At 32.7% G+C, this 20,319-nt stretch overlaps 1 protein-coding gene and 1 long non-coding RNA gene across 26 annotated transcripts in view; one reads left to right on the forward strand and one right to left on the reverse strand.

Annotated features, from left to right (window-relative positions):
* AFDN (afadin, adherens junction formation factor) overlaps positions 1-20,319 on the forward strand; it is a 194,755-nt gene that overhangs the window by 105,287 nt on the left and 69,149 nt on the right. For 17 of the 24 annotated variants that reach the window (XM_074188039.1, XM_074188042.1, XM_074188044.1 and 14 more), the window contains 10 exons: positions 380-449; positions 3,093-3,211; positions 7,363-7,424; positions 7,508-7,713; positions 9,539-9,559; positions 10,309-10,454; positions 12,681-12,775; positions 15,576-15,841; positions 16,982-17,125; positions 17,751-17,949. In XM_074188039.1, the coding sequence (XP_074044140.1) occupies positions 380-449; positions 3,093-3,211; positions 7,363-7,424; positions 7,508-7,713; positions 9,539-9,559; positions 10,309-10,454; positions 12,681-12,775; positions 15,576-15,841; positions 16,982-17,125; positions 17,751-17,949 (1,328 nt within the window). The remainder of the gene's footprint in view (positions 1-379; positions 450-3,092; positions 3,212-7,362; positions 7,425-7,507; positions 7,714-9,538; positions 9,560-10,308; positions 10,455-12,680; positions 12,776-15,575; positions 15,842-16,981; positions 17,126-17,750; positions 17,950-20,319) is intronic. The other 7 variants (XM_074188043.1, XM_074188045.1, XM_074188052.1 and 4 more) reach the window with 1 other exon arrangement.
* LOC141488194 (uncharacterized) overlaps positions 1-20,319 on the reverse strand; it is a 79,594-nt gene that overhangs the window by 33,028 nt on the left and 26,247 nt on the right. The window contains exons 3-4 of one of the 2 annotated variants that reach the window (XR_012468610.1): positions 7,293-7,397; positions 2,962-3,190 (exon numbers count right to left, since the gene is read on the reverse strand). This is a non-coding gene — a long non-coding RNA (uncharacterized LOC141488194). Of the gene's footprint in view, positions 1-2,130; positions 3,191-7,292; positions 7,398-20,319 lie in introns of those variants that run through there. The other variant, XR_012468609.1, reaches the window with a different exon arrangement.

Below are 20,319 nucleotides of genomic sequence, written 5' to 3' on the forward strand. Positions count from 1 at the left end.
TTAAGATAACACTGGGCAAATTATTGTTTAATCCTCATGGAACCTTTAAAATGGGTATGACACTTGGTACAATTATTAGTGTAGTACTATTGAGAAGAAAATACTTTTTTTTAAAGTTATACACTGCTATAACTAAATTGCTATTTAAATAACCTTTTTGATAGCCTTTATTTTGTTATAAGGGACAATTCACAAAATAAAAAGGTATATAAATTTTTTTCTAGATCTAAGCCAATTTAGAACAGGAACCTAAAAAAAGGGGTGTGGGAGAAGGTTGGTCTTTTTATATCAGCTAATTTGGTGAAAATTTTATGAAGAAGCCATTTTTGCATTATTTTAGTTATAAATGCATGTGGATCTTAAATTTTGTCTTTGCTAGAATTGTCCAGGAGACAACCTTTGATCTGGAAGGAGATATTCATAGTGGAACAGCAATACCTACAAGCAAGGTAACTGAATATCTACTATGTAATAGTACAGTAATACTTTTTGTCAAAATTAAGCAGTTGAGATAATTAAACCTGTTTAGGTAAGATTTTATTGTTGGGTCTTTCCCCTGGACTTATATTAATTATTGAATTTATTTGTACCAATACTTATCTTCAAATGTTCTGCAACTTATAGTCTTAGATCATTTCCAAGGAACTGTCTTCTACCTTCACATAGCTGGTATGTAGATAGAGCCAGCTCTAATGATTCTGAAGTTTCCCTTTTGATTGTATCTCCCACTTTCTTCTACAATATAATTTACTGGTATATAAAAGCTGAAATTCTAAGGAATTCCTGCCAACAAGTTCATGATATCTGTAAGATTAAGAAAATGGGGAGGCTAGGTGGCATAGTGGATAAAGCACCAGCCCTGGATTCAGGAGTACCTGGGTTCAAATCTGGTCTCAGGCACTTAATAATTACCTAGCTGTGTGGCCTTGGGCAAGCCACTTAACCCCGTTTGCCTTGCAAAAAAACCTAAAAAAAAATTAAGAAAATGATCAGTCTTAGTTTTCATCTCTTCAAAGGACTATCCTCATTACCCTATTTTATGACTTAACAGAGTAAGAGAGTAAATCTAGTCTGTAGTGATAAGCAGATGACATCTGTGCCATGCCCAATACTGTGCATTATTATAAGTGGCATTCGTTTGCCTAGGAAAGTCATTCTAGTACATCTCATTAATGTTCTATGAAGCTTCTTTGACCTGTTTCATATTTAAGTATCTACACCACACACACACACACACACACACACACACACACACACACACACACACACTATAATTAGATAAAATTAAATTGTATAGTTCTTTGACAGTTGTAGTTAGATGAGAAATTTGTTTCATCATATTAATTACAGATAAACAGATTTGATGTGATAGCTTGATTTGATATATGAGTTTATGGAGGCAGCCAGTTTTATTTTGCTGACACCTTCAAATTTATATTTAAAAAGAAGATAATAATAAATCATTTTCACATAAAAATATAACTCCCTTCTGTGTCAGTTTATACTCCCTAAAACAGAACTACATGTAACAAGCTTTTCTCATATATCTCACTCTCCAGTGGAGTGTTGAGAATTTTATTGTCTATGTAAAATACTACTACTACTACTACTAAGTTTTGAAATTTAATGGACATAATATTTTTCTTAATCGGTCATTTGTTTATTGAAGTTTGTAAGTTTTTGCTTTAAGAGGTATAACTCTAATAATGCTACTATGACAGAATATTTTGCTTTCTTCATCATGTTTTCAGTGCTATAAATATCGAAGTACTATGCCATGTAAATTTTTGCCTTCATTTTTGTTCGTAAATTTATTTATCAATTATTTGTGTTCCATAGTACATAGAAGAATGGGAATTAACCCTAGAGCAGATTTAAATGATGTCTGAACATGATGGGATACAGTAAACTTTATTATTATAAGTTTGGATTGACCTGTGTAGCTCAATTATATATCCATATTTCATAAATAAATCCTGAATCCCAATGTCCATCATATATTCATCCTCTCTTACCTTCCCGTTCAAGTGCCACCCTTTCCCACCGCTGTTGTGATTTCAGAACGGGGAGAATGAAACCAAGTGAGTCCCTAAAATCTTGGTTGTGTAAAACCGCACCATTAAGATATGGAAGGGCTGCCATTTCCAGTACATTTTATGTCCTATTTAAATGGTGTGGCTTTTTTATTTGGTCTAAGTTTAAATTTAGAATTTAGGCTTTGACACTATATAATGTAACTCATTTAAATGAATAAAAGCTACTTAGTAAACTTGGATTGGATGTTTTATTGTTTTTGTTTGTTTGTTTGATAATGATGCTTGTCTATCTTAGGGATTTGTTCATTTGTCTGACTCTAAAATGTAATATACCCTACTAAAGTGATTTGCAACATATTAATATAACTAATAATAATATATAATTTTCCTTGATATATTGAGTCATTAGAAACATTTTTTGGTGATAATTGTACTGAATTAGATTGGTAAAAATCTTGCTTATTAGGTACACAGTTTTAACAGAAACTGTATTTTCCCTGTATTTATTTAAGGACATAAAATAAGGCTGGGAAGAACCAATTTTAGTACTAAGTAGTACTAAATACAGGTTAGTGCCCTGAGCCTTAGTTAGCAGGATTTTTGAAGCCCCTGAAGACAACAACTGTGCACCTTATATATTCGCACATAACTGGCAATTTATGCCTTGATTTAAAAATATATATATATTTTAAAAAATGATGACTAGATTCATCTAGTCCTGGGAAAAAGAATAGCCCTGCTTTTAACCTTTTGCACGAAAGTGTAGCTCTTGGGGCTTTAAAATTCCTGGTAGCATTTGGTCAGGAGCTGCAGCAAGTTGTTTTATTATGTTTTGAATGGCTAGTGTGCTCTTAGATATGTCCTGTCACTGTGGTCAGAACACCTGCTGCATTGCTGTATTATTTTTCTGGTCTGCATTCCCTACCTCTGCATTCCCTCCCTTGTCCTTCCCCCTTTGGCAGCCTTGAATCAATTCTTTACTCCTAATGATGAACATAAAGCTTGGTTGGTCTGCGTGGTCTGTTAAGCTCACTCTTGTTTTCTTCTTTGACTTAGAGTACCACCAGACTGGACAGCGACAGGATATCATCAGCATCAAGCACGGCAGAAAGAGGAATGGTGAAGCCAATGATCAGAGTAGAACAGCAACAAGACTATAGAAGACAGGACAGCAGGTAGGTAATTTGTAGCCTCTTATATTTACTAAAGAAGGAGCCAGTTCAAACTCCTTTTCCCCCACTTCCCCATCCCCAAATCCCAGAAAGACTTGAAATTTCAGTTCAGAGAGATTTCTCCTCCCCCCCCCCCATGTAAAGGACAATATTTTTGTGAGAACTCTTCCTTTTATTCTGCTGGAGTCAGAGAAATTCCCCTGACTAATAATTCCTTTATCAGTTAATAAGGTGAATCCAAAAATTCACATTTTAAATTTATGTTGTTTTGAAGGGGTTTCTCTGATTAGGTGTTTTATTAATATGATCTCATAAAATGAAATTCTTGCTATGTTCATTCCTAGAGATAAACATATATTCAGAATAAATTCATTTAAACTGTAAAGAAATCCTTTAATTTGTAAAAGAAACTAATTTTTAAATATTTAAAAATTAACTTTGTTACAGCTTCTGATTAAGTCCTTGTGTCAATATGCTATGCCTTCTAGCATGAGCTAGAAAGCTATGGAAATTGCAGGCTGATTTTTTTATTTTCAAATCTAGTACTGCAGATGTCTCATTTTATGAGTAAGGACTTATGTTTTTGTTAGTTCTTCTTAATTTCTAAAACATTTCTCACTACCTAGTTAAGAGGGTAAAATACTGTTTCAATATAACTGAAAAATTTGTTTTTATTGTAAAGACAACACCTAAACATAACAGTTGGATTAGAGGGTGTGGATTTCGAATACTGATTAGTATAAACTGCAGCATTGCTACTCAAAGAGCTTTGGATGATTCTGAGTCAGAAAAAGGGTAGCATTTAACCACTGTGTTCATTTAACCAATACACTGAGCTCCTGATTAGTAATTAATAGGTAATAATAAAGAATGGATTTAACTCCTTACCCAAAAGAGATTTAAAAATCTGTTAGAACGGATATGATATATTTATGCAGCATAAATGTTTGTAGTTCCTTTATTCTTTATAATGGGGCAATCATTTTGTTGATGGTATCTGAACACAATTTTCATCATTTTTAATATAAGCAGAGAGTGAGTTGAAATGAGTGACTTGCGCAAGGTCACAAGTTAATAGTAGAAGATAAAGCTACATTTCAGTTTCTCATTTCCCAGTAGAGGGCACTGCAGATTGCAAGATTATTCTATTGGGATCAGAAACTAAACAGTAAATTAATAAAATAGATTCACTTGGAATCTTAAAGGTTCTTTGTTCTTTATTATTTATTTTGGTTGACATTTATATTTATATTTCATAATTATACTATTTAAGTATTTTGTGTCTTTATCTGTGAAATGAGAGGTTAGGATTAAGTGACCTCTAAAGTCCCTTCCAACCTTTAGTTCTATTTTCCTTTGATTTTTTGGTTTTATCATGTCCAAAATTAGCATGTTCAAATCGAAAATTTTGTAGTAGAAACATTTCTGTTAATGCTGTACCATTGCTGATATAATGCCAGAATATTGCTGCATAGAAATGTAAGTAAATATCATTAGGCAAATAGTAATATAAAAAATTTAAGTCTAATAGAATCTAAACTAAACTTCCTATTTGTATCACTATATTTATATTGTCTAGAATGATTGAGTTTTTGAGGCTTGAGACCCCACAAGAAAGTACTATCATGATTAACATTTTGCTTTTATTTTGTTCATTTCTTTTGCTCTTTATGCTATATATTTACTCATAGTGATATTTATTTTAATGCTAATATGTAACAAACAAGAGACGTACCACAGTTCCTAAAAACTTTATCAATAAAAAAAATTAAATTTCTTTTTTATTTTTGATCAAGTCTTGGAATCTTTGGTAGTGAGATTGAATGATGTTTTTTTGTCATCACTTTTTCCTTCACAGAACATTTAAATTTTTTCCATCCTACCAACTTTAACATTATGCTCTTAAGAAAATATGCAGTTGCAAGTAATGTTCATCTAATTAATTGCATGTTTAAGTAAATATTTTAGTCCCCTCTTTAAAGGTAAATTATTTACCAAATGTGGTACCTTGGTTGAAATGATGTTTAAAAATATTAATATTGGTGGAAAGTTTAATAGATTAGATTACTGTCCTGTATCTTTGCCCTTTACAAAAACAAATGAGTTCCTTTGGGGGTAGAGTAGTAGGGAGAAAGAAAGTCTTATTTTTTGACTATACTTTTTTAACCTGGAGAACTAGATTCAAGTCTACCTTTGGGATTTGGAACACATTTCTGGGCTTTAGTTTCTTCATCTGTACTACAAAAATTAGTAATTTCTCCAAATAATTGTATTGTGAAAATATATCTAAATAAAATTTCGTGTGTTGATACTCCTGTCACTTTAATGTTTTGCTGAATATCAAGATCAGTTATTTCAGAAAGTAAGGATTGGCTTTTTCTTTGAGGCAGTATTTAAATCTCTGTTTTTCAAAATCCTTGTTTTCATTTTAATTTAGAGCCTTTGGTGAATTTTTTGAAGGGCAGTGATGGGACTTGGGGTGGTATTACATAATTGTAATTAAATTACTATTAGGAACTACTATTGTAGAAATTTTTGCCACTGTTGCAGTAGAATAACTTTGCAGTTTATAGTCTTGGTTGCCTGGTTGCATTTGAGAGATTAGCAACTTGTTAGTTACATTACTGTTATGAGACAGAAGTATGACTTGAACCCTGATCTTCCCAATTACAAAGTTTTAACTCTTATCCATACTGCTATTCTTTCATTTTAGTCTATGGCAATGATTATCTTATACCACCTTATTTTCAGTCAGGCTAAAACTGTCATTTTACATGCCTTACCTAATAAATCTAGAGTTTTAGAAATCCCATCTTAAGAATGTTTAAACTACTAGGTTTTTGAAATAAAATACACCCATTTAATGGCATGGTTAAAATTTTTGCATGAATATCAGAGAGTTTGACTTGTAGTTTTATTGATAATGCGTTAGCTTAGCAATTACAAATCTGTTCTCATCTTAGTCCAACTGGTAGGAGAATTATGGAACACTAATAAAAATACAGTTGTGAGAAGATAAACAAAGTACATAGATGTTTTTATATTATGTTATTTGCAAGATAGTTTACTATGTGAGAATTTATTAGGACAGTTTACTAATTTTAAACAGGTTCTACAGAGCTCCCCCCCCAAGGCATTTTTATCAATTGCTTATTTCTCTTAGACTATATGAGCTATCAGGTGTGCTAAAAGTAATATAGGATGAGATTCATTTCCAGCTAAATCATGGGAATTTGCATGCACCTCAAATTGTATGCATGTAAGAACATAGTTGGCATCACAGTTTCATGATGATGATTTCTTTGTTTATAAGCTAATAGATTGAGAGAAAGACATCACTTTAAAGAATGCTTTCTGAAATGCATTTAATTCAAAGGAAGTTCCAGATAACTTTGTGGTGGGGGAGATGGAAGAGACAAATTCAACTGATATAGTCTGTCTGTCTGTCTCTGTCTGTCTGTCTCTCTCTCTCTCTCTCTCTCTCTCTCTCATTACAAAACATCCCAAATCACCCATACATAAAGGAAAAAATTGTAACTCAATTTCAAAGATCTAATCCATCCCTATTTCTCTAGTAAATTTAGCAGTTTCTTTTACAAAGCAAAAATTTGTTCAAAGTATAGTACCTCTTCTAGATGTTTTGACTTTACACATATATTTTTGATTTTATGTAAGTGCAATTCTCTCAGTCTTTTTTCAAAACTATTCATTTCCTTCCCACCCTTCCTCTCCTTCCTCTCTCCCCCACTTCCCTCCTTGGTCTTTGTTATCAATTATGGTAATTGTTACTCGAGCCACAGTTGCGGCAGGTGCAGGCCTTCTTCATTCAGGTTATAAGAGGTGTTCATTAATAATGTAGAAGCTTGTCTCCATTGTGACCTTTTGCCATTATGGGACTGTACAACTTGGATGCAACTTCCATGAAGAAAAGTAATAAGATAGCTTTGGACTCCATTAACCACAATTTTTGAATAAGTTAAAAATGAAAACAAGCTGATAGTTTGCTGGCTTTTTCAACTTTGGGCAAATGTATAGGAATTAAAAAATTAATCTACTTGAGAATTTACCTCATTTAGCAATTTACCTCATTTAGCAATGGTATTGATTTTAATTATGTGAAATGGTTTGTTGAATATCCATTTTTCTTCCTTTAGAACTCAGGATGCTCCTGGTCCTGAATTGATATTGCCTGCAAGTATAGAATTCAGGGAAATTTGTAAGTATTTTCATATTCCAGTTTAAGTTTGTTTATTTTTCCACTTTCCTTCTTTTGACATTTATTTCTTAATTTTTTCACAGCTGAAGATTCATTTTTATCAGCTATTATAAATTATACAAATAGCTCCACAGTGCATTTTAAGCTATCACCTACTTATGTGTTATATATGGCATGTCGGTATGTACTGTCAAGCCAGTACAGACCTGAAATCAGCCCTACAGAGCGTACTCATAAAGTCATTGCTATAGTTAACAAGATGGTGAGCATGATGGAAGGAGTTATTCAGGTGAGTGTCAACTTTCTATCTGTAGGCATTTCTTTTTCTATTTGAAGGGAACCCCCCTTTTAAAATTATTTTTGGAAGAAAAATGTTAAAGTTAGAGTGTGACAAATTTATTTCTCTTGAAATAACTATATAACATGAAAAGTAAGAGAATTTTTTTCCTTAATATTTTCCCATTCTGCCCCCACAATTAAAAAAAAGAAAACTTTATGAACTTATTTGTTAGATTCTGAGTTCACAGTGATGCTCATTATATGATGCTTTTAAAAAATACACTATTTGTTGAGACTCTTGCAAATTCCTATCTTTGCCCTTATATCCCCATGCCTAGAAGAGAGGCTCGGTATAGCAACTTTACCCCCCTTTTATCCTAAGCTGTAATGTATGTACAGATTATTTCTTTAAATAATTTTTAAGAACTAAGGGAGAAACAATGAATACAAAGAAACCAGCTGTTGTTAAAACTATGTTAATTTTTTAAATACTCCATGCACACCATTAGACCTGAGATAAGCAGTCTTCTGTCTGAAGTAATTCAAACTTACTTGAATTTACAGGAAGAACTACATTGTTATTTTGAAATTTATAATTACATGAGTTGACTATACTAAATTAGTTGTAAAGTTGACATCAGTATTCTTGGCATTGTCAACATTAAGACTGATTCATATATCATGTAATGCTTCATGAATCATTATAACTTATATTGATGTCATATTATATAATTCCATGCTTGTTTTTCAGCACATTGATTTGAATTCCTTACCTAGGTGATTTTACTACAGCCTCACAAATGCTAATATTTGAATTAGAGGGTAATAACTCATGTTTAGAGAATTGTTTTTTTAATCCCCTTAAAAACTAGCTTTGTCTAGGAACTTTGATAATTTTTAACTTATTTTTATAGTTTTTAAAATGTGGACTCGATCTATTGGCTGATAATTTTCTTACCTGAACCTGGAAATAAATTTTTAAGTACCAACTTCACTTGCTTATCCTACCAATTTCTTAACATTGTTTTTTTTATTAAATAAATGTGGTTTTTGCTTTTTATTTGTCATTTGAAATCATTGCTTGTCTCCAATTCCTTTCATATTTTCAAGTTTATTTGAAGCAAAAAAACTCTACTGATGATACTAGAATACTTTTGAATGAGCTCTTCCCTGTGCATTTTGAACTAGAAAATCAAATTACTGTGAAAACAACCTTTTCAGATCTTTAGACCATATTCCACGAATGGAATTAGCAAAGTAACAACGGAAGAAATGTCTGCTCATAGCTAATTATGTGTTCTAAAATTTTTGAGTCTGCATTTGAAGCTTATTCAGGAATTTTGAAAAGTTGTTGCTATTGCATATATATATATATATATATATATGTATATATATATTTCAGAATTCTTATTTGTTTAAATAGTACATTGTCTTTCTCTTGTCTTTTTTTAGGGTTAGATTTAAGGTAATTTGCACAGGTGGATTAATAAATAAATTTAATCATTATGGGTTTATTGAAAATATTTGCAATAGTATATTCTTTAGTGAGTGTTAATTACAGGATCTATCTCATGCATTCATCATCAGTTATGTGTTCTTCAGATTGGCCATCCCTGTCATTGTGGTACTAAGAGCTTAAAACTATTTACAGCATGTACTTGCTCAGCTGTCTCCAAGCCACAGATGACATTGTAATTTGGGAATAACTGAGCATAAAGTGTTTTGTCTTTATGTTGCACCTTCATGTTAGTGTTTTGATTTTTAAAACGATCATGATTGTTTACAAGTTTCTTTCTCTCGTTCTGCTTGATTTCCCTTCGTCTGTTTTTCTCCAGGAGGTAGACCAGGTTGATCAGGTAGGATATACTGCTGGGAACTGATCCTAGCTATGTTGGCTTAGCTGAGTTTCTCATGCTGCTTCCATATCAAAATACAATACTACAACAGCTGGACTGAACAGTTCATAACACTCATTCAGCAACTGGAACATGCAGTACTAAAATCCTTTTTTGACTGTGCAACTTTTATCAGCATTCCATAATTTCTGCTTAATGCACTTCAGTGTGGATATGAAATGACCAAAGTTCTTTTTCTTACCTTTATTGTTTATCTTTGGTTCCTATTCTTTGGATCTCATCTGAGGTTGCCTGGCCTGGCATATGTGGTCGGGAGATGGGGAGATAGATCAGTACTTGATACTGAGTTGCATGGTGTCAAAACCAGTAACTGTAAGTATCAGGGTGGTGGTGGATAACAGCAAACATGTGCGTGAGCACAGACAGATCACCAGATAGTGCGTACAACTAAACCTGGCATTGTTGTATGCAAGAGAAGCATGCCATAGTTACAGCAATCCAGAAATTATATATTTGTGTTAAATGCAACTTATGAAATGTTGAAGGAATGGCATCCTTTTCATGGTTATAAATAAATTCAAATTTATCTGCAAGTATCTGGTATCTGAATTATTAGTGAAATGGGAAAGGTACTGGTCTATCTTACAAAGCTTTATATATATAGCACTTACCCCTTACCCTCCTTTTTTTCTTTTGGTGGGATAGGAAATTTTTTGTTCTCTTTCTACTTATATTTGTTTTATCTACAGAAGCAGAAGAATATTGCAGGGGCACTTGCCTTCTGGATGGCAAATGCATCAGAATTACTCAACTTTATTAAGCAGGACCGTGATCTCAGCCGAATCACTTTAGATGCTCAGGATATTTTAGCACACTTGGTTCAAATGGCATTCAAGTAAGATCAGCTTTACTTTAACCTTTACTATATTATCAGATTTAGTATTTTATTTTTTGACTCTTTCTTTACAAATGCATTACTTAACAGGATTTATATTACATATGCCTGTACACATACACACACACACACACACACGCAAATATGAAGAAAAGAAAAAATTCAAATATTGAGGCATTTTGGTTTATCTATGTCAGACTATAATTTCATCAGTATATAGGCAACACCTAGTGAGGAGATGCTTCTTTCTCTTCCCATTGCTGACCAGCTTCTGCTCTGTAACTAGTGTAATTCTCTCTTCCACATCGTAACTGCCCCATTGCATTTTCTGTATATTAAGAATCAGTTTAGAAATGAAATGGGAGAAGGGATGGCTAGGTGGCACAGTGGATAGAGCACTGGCCCTGGAGTCAGGAGTATCTGAGTTCAAATGTTCAAAATAATGACCTAGCTGTGTGACCTTGGGCAAGCCACTTTACCCCGCTGCCTTGCAAAAAAAAAATGAAATGAAATAGGGGAGCAGCTAGGTGGCACAGTGGTTAGAGCACTGACCCTGGAGTCAGGAGGACCTGAGTTCAAATCTGTCCTCAGACACTTATAATTGCCTAGGTGTGACCTTGGGCAAGTCACTTAACCCCATTGCCTTCAATTTTTTAAAAAGGAAAAAAGCCACCTGAAAAAAAATAGAAATGAAATGGACATTTTCCAAGAGTTTTGCAAAAATAGCAGATGATACAGATGAAGTTTAGAAACTTAGAAATGCACAAAATAATGTATAATATTGTATAATATCAACACTTTATCCATTGTATCATACATAATTCAGACTTCTGGTATGAAAGGAGGGCCAAAAACTTTTACACAAATTTTCTATATCACAGAGGGTAAATAAACTCAACTGAGATTTGAAAAGGGTAATGGTATTCTTATAGATTTGTCTGGGGCCCTGAGAAGTAAAAGCTGTGCAGCTAAAATATCCAAGGTGTGTCTTTAACCTAAGGCTTTTTGATCCCAAGGCCAGCTTTTCTTTTGACACTAAGATTTCATTTATGTATCTTTTTTGTGGAGAATAGATTGGACAGTGGAAAGAATCGAAGCTAAGAAACCAATTAGGAGATTTTTATACAAGTCTAGTGAGAGGTAAAAAGGTCCTGAACTTAGATCAGATTCACATTAGGCAGGGAGAAAGAAAATCCATGGAATCATGGATTTGGAAAGTTGGAAGGGACTTGAGTGGCACCCATGAAAGAATGATGATTCTTTTGAACAGTTCTAATTATAAATTTTTTCTTCCCATCATGTCAAATCAGTCTTCTGTAAGACTTAGATCCATTGTTCTTGTTTCTGCCTTCTGTGACCATATGGAACAATCTCACCCTGCTTCCACATGATGAAGAAACAATAAAGTAGGAAGAATAATAAAGTGGTCCACAATGTCAGATACTATAGAATTCTCAAGTGAAAGCTGAGAAAATATTACTTGATTCTGGAATTAAGTTATCATTAATAATTTTGAAGATTGCAGTAGAGAACTTGGGTAGGTGGCAGTAGAGAACTTGGGAAAATGAAAGGATACTGGTTTCCATTATGGAAAAAGGAGAGGTGAGAAGAGGGTTGGTTTTGGAAAAGTAATCACAGTTTATCTATGCCTGCCCATTCTGTTCGTGATCATTTGTTTTCCCACCTAATAATGAAAGGTGTTAGGGGTTCGAAAGAGAGGACCTGTTATTTACTCTTCCATGGCCTGGAGCATAATCTGCCATAGTCTAGTAATTTGGGAAATTGGGGAGAGAGTGTTGCCAATTTGCTCGTGCAGTTATGTCAGAGACCTGAGTTTGGTTTGGTTATGACTACTCTAAGGGTCTGATTTTTAATTAAACCCTGAAGCTACTTATGAATGGAATCAAGATGAATAATATTAAACATAGTTTACATTGTTGTTAGAAATAATCCATGGGGAGAGGATAGGAATTATAGCTCTCTTTTCAGCTTCTGATTGGTTTGTTATACAAACCTCTTTTGAGTTTCATGATGGCTACTTTGGTGACTACTGTTGTAGAATGGAAAACAATGGAAGCTATTTCACATCCATGTAAAGAAAATTAATTTGTTATTTCTAAAAAAGGAAATTTTGATTTATAAATTCCATTTCTATATTTTTGTTTTAAGTTTTAATATGACTTTTTAATTCTCTGCAGTATTAATAACTTTATAATTTTTTTTCAGATATTTGGTTCATTGTCTTCAGTCAGAACTTAATAACTACATGCCAGCCTTTCTGGATGATCCTGAAGAAAATGGTCTACAAAGACCTAAAATAGGTTAGAATACTGATTTGTTTTGTTTTGGTTTTTTGGTTATGCCTTTAAAAATGTGTGTGGTTATGAAATAGTTGTAAATATTTAAGAAATAAGTAAAGTGTATAATACACATTTGTCAGGATTTGAATTGTGTTGAATGTATAAAACTTTAATTTTATTTTAAGGATTTTATTTATTTTGAGTTTTACAATTTTTCCCCTAATCTTAACTTCCCTCCTCCCACCCCCCACAGAAGGCAATTTGTCAGTCTTTACATTGTTTCCATGGTATATATATTGATCCAAGTTGAATGTGATGAGAGAGAAATTACATCCTTAAGGAAGAAACATAAAGTAAAAGAGATAGAAAAATCAGATAATAAGACATTAGGTTTTGGTTTTTTTTTTTTTTTTTCTAAATTAAAGCTAATAGTCCTTGGTCTTTGTTCAAACTCCACAGTTCTTTCTCTGGATACAGATGGTATTGTCCATCACAGACAGCCCCAAATTGTCCCTGATTGTTGCACTGATGGAATGAGCAAGCCCATCAAGGTTGATCATCACCCCCATGTTACTGTTAGGGTGTACAATATTTTTCTGGCTCTACTCATCTCACTCAGCATCAGTTCATGCAACTCCCTCCAGGCTTCCCTGAATTCCCATCCCTCATGGTTTCTAATAGAACAATCGTGTTCCATGACATACATATACCACAGTTTGCTAAGCCATTCCCCTATTGAAGGACATTTACTTGATTTCCAATTCTTTGCCACCACAAACAGGACTGCTATGAATATTTTTGTACAAGTGATGTTTTTACTCTTTTTCATCATCTCTTCAGGTATAGACCCAGTAGTGGTATTGCTGGATCAAAGGGTTTGCACATTTTTGTTGCCCTTTGGGCATAGTTCCAAATTTCTCTCCAGAAATGGTGGATGAGTTCCCAGCTCCACCCAACAATGTAATACTGTCCCAGATTTCCCACAACCCTTCCAACAGTGATCATTATCCTTTCTGGTCATATTGGCCAATCTGAGAGGTGTGAGGTGGTACCTCAGAGAAGCTTTAATTTGAATTTCTCTAAGTCGTTATTTAGAGCAATTTTTCATATGACCATGGATTGATCTCCTTATTTGTAAATTACCTTTGCATATCCTTTGACCATTTGTCACTTGGGGAATGGCTTTTTAATTGACCCAGTTCTCTGTATATTTTAGAAATGAGTCCTTTGTCAGAAAAACTCTTTGTAAAAGATTGTTTCCCCAGTTTACTACATTTCTTTTTATCTTCATTACAATGGTTTTGTCTGTGCAAAAGCTTTTTAATTTAATGTAATCAAAACCATCTAGCTTGTTTTTAGTGATGGTCTCCATCTTTTTCGTGGTTATAAACTGCTTCCCTTTCCATAGATCTGACAGGTAAACTAGTCCTTGATCTTCTAATTTGCTTATAATAATGTTTTTTATGTCTAAATCCTGTATCCATTTGGATCTTACCTTGGGTATAGGGTGTTAGGTGTTGGTCTAATCTAAGTTTCTTTCATACTAACTTACAATTTTCCCAGCAATTTTTATCAAAAAGAGTTTTTATCCCAATCGCTGGACTCTTTGGGTTTATCAAACAGATTGGTATAATAATTTCCTGCTATTGCACCTAATCTATTCCACTGATCCACCACTCTGTTTCTTAGTCAATACCAGACAGTTTTGATGACTGATGCTTTATAATATAATTTTAGATCTGGTAAGGTTAAGCCACCTTCTTTTGCAGTTTTTTCTATTGAATCCCTGGACATTCTTGACTTTTTATTTTTCCCTATGAATTTACTTACCACTTTTTCTGACTCATTAAATTTTGATTGGTAGGTCACTAAACAGTAGTTTAGTTTTGGTAGAATTTGGTAGAATTGTCATTTTTATTATATTAGCTCGACCTATCCATGGTCAGTTGTTGTTTGTCCAGTTATTTAAATCTGATTTTATTTGTGTGTGAAATGTTTTGTAATTGTTTTCAAAAAGTTTCTGAGTCTGCCTTGGCAGGTAGACTCCCAGATATTTTATCTAGTCTGAGGTTACTTTGAATGGGATTTCTCTTTCTAGCTCTTCCTGCTGTATCTTGCTAGTCATATATGAGGATTTATTTTATATCCTGTGACTGCTAAAGTTGCTAATTAAAACTTTAATTTTTAATGTTGTTAAAGGTCTTTCAGATATTTTGAACATTTTAAAAAATGCTTTCAAGTAATTTTCTTCCTCAGTTGCCTGGTTTTTAGAGACTTTTGCATTAGATCACAAACTTTAGTAATCCTTTTTTTAAAAATCTTTATAAACAAATGTGGTTAAGTGACTTGCTCATGGTCACACAGCTAAGTAAGTATTAAGTGTCTGAGGCTAGTTGTGAACTCTGGTCCTTCTGACTCCAGGGCTGGTGCTTTATTCTCTATACCACCTAGCTGCCCCCAAACTCTCATAACCCTTACCAAGATGTTGTCTATCATATGGACTGAATTTGGGTTACCAAGTTTGAATTTTTTTGACTGAAACGCATAGAAGAGTTGGTTGACTGTGTTGTAACATGATTGCATATTGCTTTGCTGCAGGGAGTTGCCACATGGATAAAATCACAGATTCTTGAAATAAGATAGAGATCTTTGTTAAGACTTTTGGGTGACTGTAGTTTTACAAATTAGGCTGAAATTGGAAATGTACTGGAAGCAACTGGTATTATGACTGATGTTTTCTGAGTTAACTTTATCTTTTCTGTATTCTTTGCTTGAAGAAGGATTCATTCGTAACATCTCTTTGTCTTATCTCTATGAACAGATGATGTCTTGCATACACTTACTGGAGCTATGTCATTGTTGCGAAGATGTAGAGTAAATGCTGCTCTGACGATTCAGCTCTTCTCTCAACTCTTTCATTTTATTAACATGTGGCTGTTTAATAGACTTGTTACTGATCCAGATTCAGGGTTGTGTTCTCATTACTGGGGAGCCATTATCCGTCAGCAGTTGGGCCATATTGAGGCATGGGCAGAGAAACAAGGCCTTGAGCTCGCTGCTGACTGCCATCTTAGTAGAATTGTGCAGGTAAATGTTGGGATTCTGGATGGTGTGCTCAAAGAAATCTACCTTAAAAGATTTTCATTTAGACTTTTTGTTTAATGTTAACAAGTACTAATAAATAGAGAGTATGCTACTAAGTCCTGTGTCATTGTGTCCAATGACATCTAATTAAGATTTTTAGCAATTTGGCTTTTACTTTAGAATGCAAAAATCTCTTGGAATAGCTTTTAGATTAAGTAAATCATTTTTTTGGCTTGAACTGCTATAAGGAAGAATTTAAGCATCAGAGAGATGAGAGGTATCTTATTTTTCTAGTTAGTAGCTAGTCAAAAAGATAGTGCATTCTCCAAACTTAGCAATGGCAAAGTGCATATTGGATCTTTTAACTTTTATAATTTTCTGACTATCTTGATCCTTTGTTTTAAATGTAATGGCAAAGAAGTGATCCAAGTATATGGGAAAAACTGAAAAATTTTAAACTGGACAAGCTAGTGTATAGTGTATTTTTTGTATTATTTCCTTGATTCATGGTTGTAGAAAATATGTTACAGTGAAACTTTATTTTGATTTTGATTTTACTAATTGGGCATTTGGGGGGCTAGGACAATTTAATTTTACAATAGAAAGGAAGAAAATATTTTATAATTAAATGACAGATTACAGGGGAAATGTTTTAATGACAAGAAAAAAAGTTTAAAAACTCTTTAGATGAGTTCTTCAAAATTTTTGTGCCTTGAAATTCATTTAAATGGACTCTTAGAGACCTATTCATTTTGCTTTTTAGATTAGAAGGGAGGGTCCCCCTTGTAATAGGTAATGAAATGCAAATCTTTTTCAAAAATCTTAAAACTTACTCAGATTATTCTTCCCTGCTATTCAAATTAACCACAGAATTTTTTTTTCTAATTTTAATGAGCTGTTCCATGGACTTTTGATTTCACTTGTGTATGGAGCTCCTTTTAGCAAGAAAACTATTAATATGGATGGGAATTGATTTTGCAAATTATAATCTATAGAGTTATCTTGATTTTTAAGGCTAGTCCTATATGAATTATATGATTTTATATCACTACTTTTTTACTTTTATTATATCATCTTATTAACTTAAAAGACAATGATTTTTACTATAAACCTTAGTAACAATGAAAGTCTGTTGCTTTTCAGGCAACCACACTTCTTACCATGGATAAGTATTCACCTGAGGATATTCCAAATATTAATAGTACCTGTTTTAAATTGAATTCTCTACAACTTCAAGCCTTACTACAAAATTACCACTGTGCACCAGATGAACCTTTCATTCCATCAGTAAGTTAATCTCGTGCACAATTCTTGAAGAATATGAATTTTTAAATGAACTTACAGTACAAGAATATAACGTATTATAACATGCTTTATTTTATTGGAAAAATAATCTTTTGAATATTTCATCTTTTAGTTCCACTAGAATTACATGACATAGGACTTCAGTCTTTGAGTTTTTTTTGGTAGATTTGGAATATGTCTTCAGAATGATTTGGAGGACTTATTTTTGTTTGTTAATATAAAGTAGCTTTGTGTGTATCTGTACCCAAATACATAACAGTCTCCACAAGGAATTGTAATGGAAACAATTTCTTTGGAAAAGGACAAAAAATACTTCATTGTCAAAATTTAAAAGATATCTTTTTGTAATAAGTTTAACAAATCTAAAATTCCTTGCCTTTGTTTTAATCTTCAGTAGCAAATTTTTGGATATTATAAAACATAAAGGCATTTTAGCATATTAGTACATTTAATTGGAAGTAATGCCTGTCATTTCTTCTCTATATGTTACATAGCTTTTTAAAAATTTTAACTTTAACTAAAATTTTAGTTCTGCTACAAAATTTCACATTTTAATCTCTGCTATTAAATTTTCATTCCGAATCTTATTTTCTTGTTTTCCACTTAGGATCTCATAGAAAATGTAGTAGCTGTTGCTGAAAATACAGCTGATGAATTAGCACGTAGTGATGGGCGAGAAGTACAGTTAGAAGAAGATCCCGATCTTCAGCTACCCTTTCTTCTACCAGAAGATGGTTATTCTTGTGATGTTGTCCGAAATGTTCCAAATGGGTTACAGGAATTTTTGGATCCACTGTGTCAGAGAGGTGAATGAACCTATAGCCACAGTTGTCAGAAAATATCCACTCTAATATTTACTTTTGTTGGAAAGTTGGAATTACCTTAGTTTGGAAGGCAGTTAAGGACTGTTGTGGTTTTCTTTTCTCATATTTGATTCTTTAATAAAATTACCACTTAACTGGTTTATTTTGTATTACAAAAATGTTTTTCTACATGTATTAATGTCTGCTTAGGAACAGATCTTTCTCATCTGTACTTTTATTTTTTAATTTTTTTAAATCATCTATCTGTACTTTTTAGCATGTAGTGTCTTGACTCCCTTGTCAACTCCTATGAACTCCTCAAATTGATATATTTTAATTGGATGAGAGACTAAATTCCAGTTAGAGGTTAGTGAAAATAAAAAAAAAATTTTTTTTCAATTCAAATTACCTGAAATTTTAACCAGGATACTGCCATTAATTTAAAACTCCTTGCTTTATTTTTAGTTTACATTCAGTTCTGATAGTGGTCATTTTCCCCCCCTAGAATAATAGATTAAAGGCAAAGTACTAATATTTACAATACAAACTTTTCTTTTTAATATATACATGCCTATACCTTTGACTTTAAACTTTAGCCTGCTTGAAGTAAGAAAAGTTTTATCATTGAAACCCTTAGTGTTTCCCATTTAGTTATGGTACTTTAACATATTTATTTTATAACATTGCACATAAGACCAAAGTTAAACATTAGTTTTCTTTTTCCTTTTGTTGAGCTTAAAAAAAATTCTTATTTATTATCAAAAACATGAACATTTCAGCATAAAGAGTATTCTACAAGAAACAGTATTATAAATTATTGTACAAATGAATTTTGTAATATATAAATTATTGCATATAATTTTTTATAAGTATATATTTAATTTAGTTCAGTCATAGCAAAGCCACATGCTTATCTGTGATCCCTTCTTGAATTTCCCTTCAGCCTTCTAAATATTTTTTCAATTGATATTTTATTTTTCTAATTATATGGAATGAAAGTTTTTCAACATTCATCCACATGTATAATGAATGTTTTTAGGTTCTATAATTTCCTTCCACCCCTCAGCAGCAAACAGTCAGGTGAATATTGTGCATAACACATTTGTGTTTAACATGCTTTATAGCTTAGTCATTTTCAGTATGAGGAATTAGGATAAAGGGAAAAGAAAGGAAAGCATGAGAGTGTGTCTAGTGTTCATTTAGATTCTGTAGGGGTTTTGGTTTTTTGTTTTGTTTTTTCTTCTTTTATGCTTGGCTGGGTTTTGTTTTTATTCCTCTAGATGTGGATGGCATTGTCATATTGCCAGTATCCTAGGATTGTCCTAGCTCTCTAAACTGATGAAAGGAGCTGCATTCATCATGCAGTTGATCAGCTCACAATGTTGTTGTTAATGTGTAGAATGTTTTCTTGGTTCTGCTCCCTTCACTCAGTGTCAGATCGTGTAATTCCTTCCATGCTTCTCTAGGGTCTGACCATTCATGGTTTCTTATAGAATAATAGTACTCCATAACATTCATATCCCATAAATTGTACTGCCATTTCCCATTGATAGGCATCCACTCAACTTTTTAATTCCTTTTCACTACAAAAAGAGCTGCTATGAATATTTTGGAACATGTGGAACTTTTTGCATTTTTTATGTTTTTGACTGGATATAGGCCTAATATGGGTATTGTTAGACCAAAGAATATGATCTTTTATTGTTCTTTGGGCATAGTTCCATATTGCTCTCTAGATGGTTGGATCAGTTCACAAATCCACCTATAATGCATTAATTAAGCATTAATTTTCTATGTAGCAAAATTCTATTTGCTATATTCCATAGTAATGGATTTCATCTTATCTCTGTTCTACTGCTTTGTACTTGAATACAATTAGTTGGAGAGAAAATTAAATTGGCCAATACATTTATCTGATTTATACATATGTTGAAAAAACCCATTAGGATAAACATATACATATGTGTACATAAATATATATAGACACACATACATTAATAACTTCATTACCTTATCTGAAGAATTGCACTGACCCTGCAGTCAGAGGGACCAGAGTTCAAATCTGGCTTCATATAATTGATACCATACCAGCTGTGTGACTTCAGTCAAATTATTTAACCCAATGCCCCACAAGGAAAGAAAGAAAGAAAAAAGAATTCAGTTTATGAAGAACTGGTTAGGAAATGATGTCACTACAAAAAAAAAAATGAATTGATAGATGAATGGACTGTTTTTAAAGGAAATATAAATTCACAGGTATCTTAGAACTTTTTATATCATTGATCTTTAACTCAGGAACATTTATATTTCTCCAAATGGATTTAGTATCTTCCCCCCCCCCCCCCTTCAAAGTGATGAACTATGAACTTGAAG

This window comes from Macrotis lagotis, chromosome 5 (genome assembly GCF_037893015.1).
Source record: "Macrotis lagotis isolate mMagLag1 chromosome 5, bilby.v1.9.chrom.fasta, whole genome shotgun sequence".
Taxonomy (NCBI): Eukaryota; Metazoa; Chordata; class Mammalia; order Peramelemorphia; family Peramelidae; genus Macrotis; species Macrotis lagotis.